The sequence below is a fragment of the Arachis hypogaea genome, chromosome 20, assembly GCF_003086295.3.
Source record: "Arachis hypogaea cultivar Tifrunner chromosome 20, arahy.Tifrunner.gnm2.J5K5, whole genome shotgun sequence".
Taxonomy (NCBI): domain Eukaryota; kingdom Viridiplantae; phylum Streptophyta; class Magnoliopsida; order Fabales; family Fabaceae; genus Arachis; species Arachis hypogaea.
This window is the reverse complement of record NC_092055.1, coordinates 10,941,837-10,951,624: the sequence shown is the minus strand read 5'-3', so window position 1 is coordinate 10,951,624 and position 9,788 is coordinate 10,941,837. Positions and strand designations below refer to the sequence as shown.

The window sequence follows — 9,788 nt, the reverse complement described above, 5'->3', positions numbered from 1 at the left end:
GTGACACTAAAAGAGTAAAATAAAAATTATAAGAATGTGAAAAAGAAGAAAAAAATGACACAGGAGGAGGAGGACGAGGAGGGAGGAGAGTTTTAAAATAGAGTGATGTATCGTTTTTGTCTCCAACGTTTGGGGTAAGTCCTATTTGTGTTCCTGACGTTTAAATCGTCCTATTTGTATCTTTAACGTTTATAAAAGTGATTCAATGTTATCGTACTATCAATTATACTAACAAATCAGATTATATTTTTTAATTATTCTCACTTGGATGTATTCATTCTCAATTAGGTCTCACTTGGATGTGTTCGATTTTAATATTATACCCACTATTTGTGTTTAGATTCAATTATGTCCCTAGAAAAGTGAATTACGTAAATGTTGTAGGAATTAGTTTCAACATTTGATGAGCTATTCTTCGGAGTAGATAATCGATTCTATCCCAGACATTTGTATTCTAACTTCAAGAAGAGATTTTTAAAACTCAAACTAAAGCGCTCATGATGTGTAATTGACGGCAAGATAACATTGAATCACTTTTACAAACGTTCAGGATACAAATAGAACGATTTAAACGTTAGTGACACAAATAGGATTTACCCTAAACGTTGGGGACAAAAACGATACTTTACTCTTTAAAATATTATTTAGTTGAATAATGAATGTATGTTTACACTTATTGGATTGAATTTGTAACACCCTATTCCCAATTCAAGCCTAAGCTTAACCTGTTTGTTTCATTCTTAGTTTTCGTCTAACTCTTTCTCAATGACTGCAAACTTCTCTACCTTTTAAGAATTCCGTCTAAGTCAAATTAATCTCTAATCCTTCTCAACTATCTTAAATACTAATCAATTCCTCAATTTCTTAATCGGAATAACCCATTATAACCTAAACCACACACTCACACTTTCCATTTCTGACCTTACGACATCTCTTGAAATCATTCATTATTCCAAGTCTCCATTCTCTCATCTCTACAATTCTAGAGCCACCAAATTCAATGCGCTTCCACAGCGTTACTCTGATTATAATCTACTAAGATTTTAATCATGCTCCTACTCTGCCAGAACACTCCTTGAATTCCCTCATATCTCTAACTAGTACTATCGACCTTTACTCTAGCTGCACGAGTTATAATCCCTTAGTTTAGTTTATTACCAGGTCCATTACCGCCTCCATAACCATTCTTAGTTTGTTTGCTCCATCCCTTCAGTAGAAACTTGCACAACAGCAATAAGAGAATCAATCGTATTTCCTCACTTGCGCCCATGAGATGTCATTTGGGTATTTTTCACACCGAACAATTGATATTAAGGTGATCAGTCTTAATATCTAAAGTCTAGTGCTTCGAATCTCCAAAGATAATGCTCATGAACTTTCATGCTATATATGTCGAGCAGACATCCTAAATAGCAAGTACACACAGTCAGAGTATACTCAGAAGCATAGTTAGTCCATTCTCTAGGTTCTACGGGAATGAACTGCTCTGATACCATAATGTAATACCCTATTACATAGAGTCTTATGCTTAAATCATAAAATTGAGGTGGTGAGGTATTACGACCTTTAATATATATATATAGTGGAAAAAGTTTTATATCTAGGAGTCTTTGAAGAAAAGTTTAAAACAAAAGTCGTATCACTCACGTAAATGGAAACTTTCGTACGAAGAAGTGTAAGATATATGTATGAATAATAAAAAGAGAATGTCAAAGATATAATTAACAAAGCTTCCAACTCAGTTCGCGAAGATAAACCGGCCAGAACAGAAAACGAGAGGATCCCAAAATGACGCAAAACAGAAAACGACAACCTGTTGCTCCGAATCAAACTCTAAGAGGGACAAATATAAAATATAAGGTGGAGAATCTATATACATATATAAATATAAATATAAACAAAATACGTCATTGAATCCCAAGAATTCTTCGTTTCATCAGAATCTCCAGAATATATAGTGGTGCTTCTCAACCTGCATCAACAACATACCAAGCATAGCCACCACTACTCTCATTCTACCACAACCAACCTCATCTCAATGTAAATTACTATTTTTAATTATACCAATACAATTATCAATCATTCAACTATATATATATATATATATATATATATATATATATATATAATCATCATTACCATTTATCATCAACAAAACATATATCCACAATCAAGAATCATTAATCCCTTCAAACATTATCAAATATCTACTTAATATCTACTAAAATCACTAAACATGTTCCAAAGTCATGATTCAACTTATTCTAGGTCATCTAACCTAAATTTTCACAAAACATTATATATTAAATACGAGAAACAAAAATCATACCTTGACCGATTTTTCGATAACCCGAAACACCTCAAGCATTTTCGAACCACAAGCTCCACAATTCCAGCCCCCTCACCAACGATACCCAGCCTCTAAAGTTAGTCCTCTAGCTTCCAATTTCTCAAATTTACTCCAACCGATAACCAATTTCAATCGAACATCACGATTATCACTGTAATCAATATAGAGTTTACTAAATCAACATCTCACAAAAGGTTAGAGGGTTTTTACCTGACCCACATCTCAAACAAACTAAACCTCACAATACTCGCAGGTTAATTTGAACCTAAATACCGAAATTACACCAAAAGTTCAACATAATACTTATTAGATTTCGAAATTAGGGGAGAAAAAATTAAAAATAGAAAGTGAATCCCTTACCAAATTAGTTACTAAGTTTTGTAGAAAATTTCGAGATGAACGCATAGTCGCTGACAGCTCGTCAATTGGAATTTCGGATCAAAAGTTATTTGGATTTGAAGTAAGAACAAGGGTTTGTTCTTTTCTCCCCTTCCCTTGTGTGTATTTCAGCATCACATGCATGAAGAAGAGAGTGAATGAGCTGACGGTCATGTACTTAAGCATGTTGAGTTGGTCCTTGGACCCAATACGGATCCGGTTTGTTCAGTTTGGTCCGTTTGAATCAATTTTGGAGCAAATTCTTTAAAATTAGTGTCAAAATTCTTATTTTAATTAGCTTTATCTCCTTAAACTATAAAATTTTCTTTTCTAATTATTTTGATTAACAATTAATTTATTCGCTAATTATTTACTAATCTCTCGAGTTTTACAGAATTCTAGCTATAAACAAAAATAGAACCGAAATTTCATAATTTTAACACCAAAATTTTACTACAGAATAGAAATCTCTTCGTTAATACTGTATTTTTTTTGCTTCTTATTCTTCTTTTCTTTTCTTCTGCTCTTATATCTTCTTTTAGAATTATTACTTTTCATATTAGATTTGAATGAACACGTATTGCAATCTTATTTAGTTGAATAAATGTATGTTTACACTTATTAGATTGAGTTCTTGTCTTAAATAAAAATAGTACCGAAACTTCTTTATCTTAACACTGAAATTTTGTTACAAAAACATAGATTAATATTGTCTTTAATGCTGTATTTTTTTTGTTCTTATTTTTCTTTCTTTATTTTTTTTTTTCTGTTCTTCTTACTTCTTCTTTTAGGAGTTGTTTTTTATATTAGACTTGAATGCACATTTATTGAATTAAAAACTTATATGTGCAACAAGAAAGAATGAAGGAGAAAAAAAATTGTGATAATAACAATAAGGATGACGATGATGATAACAAAAAAGAAAAAAGAAGGAAGAGAAAAAATTCAAATAAAAAGGAAGAAGGAGGAAGAAGAAAAGGTGAAGGCGGTGACAGCGGTAATAATGAAGACAATAATAATAATGAAAGAGAAAGATAAGAAAAAAATGAGAAGAAAAAAAAGAAGAAAATAGTTATATAATTTAATTAGACTTAATTGGGTAAATCACTTTGTTTTAGAAATTTTTTATAAGAATATATATGCAAAACACCTAATAAGTGAGCATGCAGTGAAATAAGTAATTGCAATTGAAAGGGAAAAAGACCCATAGATAATTTCAACTACTAAATTTATTGAAAATGTTTGGTAACAAAAAAATATTAGTAAAAAACAGCCAAAATTTGCTTTATTTAATATTTATTAATTGTCGCAACTCGTAATAATTAATAAATACTAAATAAGGCAAGTTCCGACAATTTTTTTTGTCTTCCTAGCATTACCAAAATTTAATTGGCAGCACTAGCATTAATTAAATGGTTAAGTACTTTTTCCGTTTCTAACGTCTTAAGTCAATCAAAATCGTTTCCGACTTTTTTTTAATTAATATCATCTTCAACGTTAAATTTAGTATTAAAATCATCCTTTTAAACACAATAATTTTTTAAATAACACAAATACCCTTTCTCTATTATCGTTACCATTACTCTATCCCATTACTCCCACCCCTTCCACCTAAAACAAAAAAACAAAAAGTTACGGAATAAAAGAAGAGAAAACTAGAAAAGGAGAAGAAAGAAAAGGAAAGGAAGAAGAGGGAGGTGACGGTGGAAAAAAGTGTGGCCGCCGCCGTCGCGTCGTGATTGTAGAGAGAGAAAACGAGGAGATAAGAGAAAGAACGAGAGAGCAGAGAACAGAGGAAGAAGAAAGGAAAGGAAAGGAAAGGAAAAAGGAGGAGGTAACGGCGGGGAAGAGTGCGGCCGTTGTTGTCGCATCGTGAAGCCGCTGCCATCGCGTCATGATTGAGGTGAGAGCTGTTCTGTTGGCGTCGAGTTTCTGGTGGTGAGGAACTCTGCTCTTCCTCCTCTCTCGATCTGTTCCTCTCCCCAGCCACAACTGCGACGGCAACGGCAATAGTTTTTCGCGTCATCACTTTTTCTTTCTCTTCCCCTCAATTGCAATGACGACGGTCGGCAGCAACACCACCCCTTTTATCAGAATTTTTCTCTTTTATCTTTTCTCTCTCTCTTATCTCTTTTTTGCGTTTTTTTCTCTTGAATTTTTTATCTTGAATTTAAATATGATGTTATTGTTATTAAAAATTTGGATGAAATATAAATATATTGTTGTTAATTATGTGTTAGTTTTATTTAATTTTTTTTAAATTAAAAAAAAATTATTTTTGCATTATTGAAGATTTGAATGGAAAGAATAGAGCAAAAAGGAAAGAGGTTGAGATAAACAAAAATAATAATAAAAAAGACAGATAATAATAAAGGATATTTTAGTTCAAAATTTTAAAAAATAATAATTTTAAAATGTTTAACAACGTTAAAGATGATATTAATAAAAAAAAGTCAAAAATAATTTTAATTTTAACCTAAAATATTAGAGAGAAAAATATTACTAAACCCTTAATTAAATTAAAAGCATGGCAAGCTATCTACAATATTGATGATCTAATTTATATTACTACACTAGGGATAATGTCTTCTGCATTGGGAGAAATTCCCTCTTCATCATTTTGTTTTTCTTCTTCTTGTTCTTGATCTCTTGTTATTCCCTTATTATTATTACCATGATCTATTGAACCTTGGTTATCGTCCACGTGTCCATTGTTGTTGCTTTTACGATCTTCTCCTACTTTAGAATTAGACCTGGTCACAATTACTTGTAGAGTGTCATCATCATCGTCATGAGGGCATTGTGGTAATTGACTCATATTCTTCATCTTCTTCCTCTCTCTGCTTTTCCCCCAAAGAACAGCGTATAACCCACACACAATCAACACCGCTCCGATGAAGCTTCCAAGGTACAGCTTCTCGTTCAAGACGGTGGAGCTAGCCACGGCGACAATGACGAGCAAGAGAGGGCTGAAAACAGAGGCGAACAAGGGCCCTCTCTTGCGGACGCACCAGGAGATCACAGCCACCATCATTCCAGAAACAACCATGCCGGAATAAGCAACCGTCAGAAGCCTAATGTTCCAACCAAGCCTCCACTGACTCCAATCGTTCTCGACGGAAAGAGCGAACGCCGTGGACAAGAGCGCCGCCCAGAGAGACATGAGCGCAGTGCTGGAGTAATAGCTTGGATACCTCTCACTCATCTTTGTCTGTATGATGAGCCACAGTGCGTAAGAGATCCCGCTCGCCAACGCGCACACAGATCCCAACACCGTCCTACCACCGCCGCCATGAGCCGCCATAGAACTATTGTTTCTGTGATTCATAAGGTTAACATGCGATGCAATCTGGATTTCCGGGCCTTTCACGAAAGTCAGCACCATTGCTCCTGCAATTCCGGCCATTGTTCCGATTATCTTCGCCTTCCCTGCTGCTGATCCCAAATTCAATCTTTCCAAACTGATCGAAAAATAATTGATTATTTATTTAGAACTAAAAACGAATTCTTAAGTGTTTCATAATTAACTTGCATGGTTCTTATTATTAGTTCTTAATTACCCTATGCAAACGGCCATCACAAAGGTAATAGCAGGTATGAGGTTGGCCATGGCGGATGCAAACGTTGCAGAAGTTAAAGCCAGAGCCTCCAGGTAGAAATTCTGAGCTAATGCTCCTCTGTATACATTCAAGATTCAACACAAATGTCCAAACAATGTATTTTAACTTTGCTGTTATACAAGACAAGTTATATACATAATAATAATAATAACCATTAAAAAAAAGACAAAATTACATTATTGTTCTTTAACTTTTATAACTTTGTTATTTAATTTCTTTAAGTCACAACCGATCACGGGATGATATGAAAATTTATGACTTTTATAACTTTTATAATAAAGTATCTTATTTCGGCATAAGACATTAACGAGTGACTTATAGTTATAATAAGTACCTTAATTCTTGCTGTATGATTGTATATTCTATATATCTTCTTCATATATATATTTTAATAAAAAACCTTATATTATAAAAGGAATAACATGCATGTATGACTTTTAAATAGTTTTGCATATTTGTTTGTCTAAATAATAAATATCTGTTCTTTTAATAACATTAAGTTATATTTTAGTATAAAACATTGCATGTTTACTAAGAAATCAAAAAGAGAGAGAATTAAATTTGGTGAAAAGATCGCGTCAAAAAGAGATAGAAGGTGCTGAAAAGATGGCGCGTCATGGGAGACACATAACTACTTATTAATGCTCTTGAAACTGTTACGCATGCATAGTTTCGGGGACTATGTGGCCATCAACGCAATACTACTTTTCATATTAACCGAAAGAAGAGCATGAAGAAAGCAAGCAACATTGATATTCAAATAATATAATAATATGACTAGCTAGGTAGCTAATTAACGAATAGGAATGAATTGCATACCCAAATAAGCCGCATAGAAATGATTGAAATAGTACCATCCATGTCAGTTTCGCCCTCTTCTTCCTGCACCCACAAACATCAATAATGTACACTACTATTTGATGTAATGCCTCATTGCTTACTCAGTATTTTCAAATAGTAACGAAAAGACACATATAACATCATTAATCCTTTAATATTTCAACTGATGCATGCATCAATACATATTAATAAGTGGGAATGAATGAAGAAGAAGAAGAAGAAGAAGAAGAAGAAGAAGGAATACCTTTCGAAAAAGAGAGCACAGGGAGCAATGAAAGCAGTAGCGAAAATGAAGCGGTAGGCGACAGTGACTCTGAGACTCATGCCATCGTTAACGGCGAGCTTGTAGAGGATGTTGACACCGGCGAATGCAATCTGAACCATGACCATAAGAATCACGGGCTTCAAGCCCTGCAAGGCATTGCCCTTGGGCTTGGTGGTCATGTGGAATTCAGAGAAAGCTGAGGAATGATGAGTGGAATGAGAGGAGAGAGTGGGATACCTATTTATGGGGCAGAGCCACTGCTTCCCTCATTGCCACGTCATCATGTACCACAAACGACATATGTGCATCGGGTCTTCATGGGTCAATATCTCCACCTCCCTCCCTCCCTCCTGCTTGCATGCATGCATCCATCATCAATCACTTGCATTCACTTCATTTATCAAACTCACTAATATTTAGTTTCTCATTCCAGATAAAAATATACAAACATATATAAAATAAAATAAATTAATTATTTATATAAAATATATATTAAAAATAAATTAAATAATATATATTTATACACAGATACATCAGTTAATTTGTTGTGTTTATGTAATATTTTAAAATAAAGATATAAAAGTATAAATATATTTAAAAAAATAAAAATTTCAAGACAAAAAATTATAATTTTTTTTTAATTCTAAAATAAGACACAACAATAAATTTATCTATTTTTTATTTTTTAATTCAATATTTTATACTTTAAACATAAAAATTTAAGTATAGTTAATTGAAAAAATATAGGATACCAATATATTATTTGTCAACTTATTGCCAACAATAATTAATATCAAAGATACCTCCACTAATAGAAGACACATGTTTAAAGAGACATATTCAAAAAACACATCCACAAAGATACTTTTATTAGACATAGCCATAAAAAATATATTTTTATTAGACACATCCACAAAAATACTTTCATTAAACACAGCCATAAGTAAGAGTTGGCAGAAATTAGTAAAATTTTTATTGGTAACGTAGCGAAATTATAGTTAATTTTATGTAAAATTGATAATAGAAATACTTAAAACCTAATATAAAAGAGCTTTTTCACCGGCCAAAAATCCCATGGAATTAGCTAGAAAGAATTAAAATTTGAATTTTCTGTATATGTTGATATACCCCTACTTTCAAGTTGCAGTTGTAAAATATAAGTTCTTTGATAACACAGTAGAAGTGGTTTGACAAATCATATAGGCCATTATTGTGACTATATCCTCGGAAAGCAAGTCTAATACTAATGGTTTCTTAACATGTCATTTTATTTTTGGGACAATATTATTAATGTAGTTAGAAGTCTTTTACCACTTAATTTAGCTACTTTATAATCTATGAAGCACGGACACTTTGTTGAGTTGCCGTGTCTGCGTGTCGGACATATTTTGGACACGACACTCACCAACATTCGTCCGACACGCGTGTCTGCTGTGTCCAAACCGTGTCTCAATAAAAAATAAAAAATTCTTCTCTAGACACACTTGGACACACTTAAATACCATCACGTGTCAGCGTGTCCGGTCTTATTCTTAATATATATTCTTAAAATAAATTTAGAAATAGTATATATTATTATTTAGAGAAAAGGACAAATAGGTTCTTGACCTTTTACCCCGCGGACATTTTCGTCCCTGAGCATTTGAAAATACTTTTAAATCCCCGACCTTCACAAATCTTGGACGGATGAGTCTCTCCATCGAATTGCCTCCGCCAGACTCGCCGGAGAAGTCTGATGTGGCTCTCGTATGGATGACGTGGCATGACTGGTTGACACCTGGACTGCTGACTGGAAAGCTACATTACAAAATTGGACAAATAAGTCCCTGCACCACTAAACTACGTCGTTTTGATTTCATCCCTAATCCTTAAATTGATTGCGTTTCTTTCTGGAGGCCAGTGTGAGGAGCTCAACCTCCATCAACCATGACTGCTATACCTCAATCCCCCCTGTTTTTGATAAGCTTTATATATGCTTAGAAGCATGCAAACGGGGGTTCAAGAGTGGGTGTAAGCCATTGATACATCTTGATGGCTGTTTTCTGAAGACTTATTACGGTGGACAACTCCTCACAGTAGTGGTTCAGGATGCAAATAACCAATTTTACGTGATTGCCTACGGAGTAGCTAGGTCTGAAACTAAGGAATCCTGGAAGTGATTTTTGACTCTGCTCCAAGAGGATTTGGGGGATGTGCAGACTCATGGTTGGAACTTTATGTCCGACCAACAAAAGGTAAATTTGATAACTACTTTATGCCCTGACATAGTGTTATGTAATTCTTTAATGATGAGTGTTATTGAATACTAGATTATTTCTTAGTAGCTGTATACAAC

The 9,788-nt window shown here is 33.5% G+C and overlaps 1 protein-coding gene across 1 annotated transcript; it reads right to left on the bottom strand.

Annotated features, from left to right (window-relative positions):
- Positions 1–5,210: 5,210 nt before the first annotated feature.
- LOC112785006 (WAT1-related protein At1g68170) lies at positions 5,211–7,661 on the bottom strand. The gene is made up of 4 exons (XM_025828409.3): positions 7,433–7,661; positions 7,168–7,230; positions 6,289–6,405; positions 5,211–6,189 (listed from the first exon to the last, which is right to left on the bottom strand). The coding sequence occupies exons 1-4, from the start codon at positions 7,630–7,632 to the stop codon at positions 5,289–5,291; spliced, it is 1,281 nt and encodes a 426-aa protein (XP_025684194.1). The 5' UTR covers positions 7,633–7,661; the 3' UTR covers positions 5,211–5,288.
- Positions 7,662–9,788: the final 2,127 nt, after the last annotated feature.

What these genes read in the sequence shown, in the direction of transcription:
- LOC112785006 (XM_025828409.3), bottom strand. Translation starts at nt 7,632, where the DNA reads ATGACCACCAAGCCCAAGGGCAATGCCTTGCAGGGCTTGAAGCCCGTG. An exon ending in TTTCTATGCGGCTTATTTGG is followed by an intron (nt 6,406 to 7,167) that starts GTATGCAATTCA and finishes GAATGTATACAG; the next exon opens with AGGAGCATTAGCTCAGAATT. An exon ending in GTGATGGCCGTTTGCATAGG is followed by an intron (nt 6,190 to 6,288) that starts GTAATTAAGAAC and finishes TTTTTCGATCAG; the next exon opens with TTTGGAAAGATTGAATTTGG.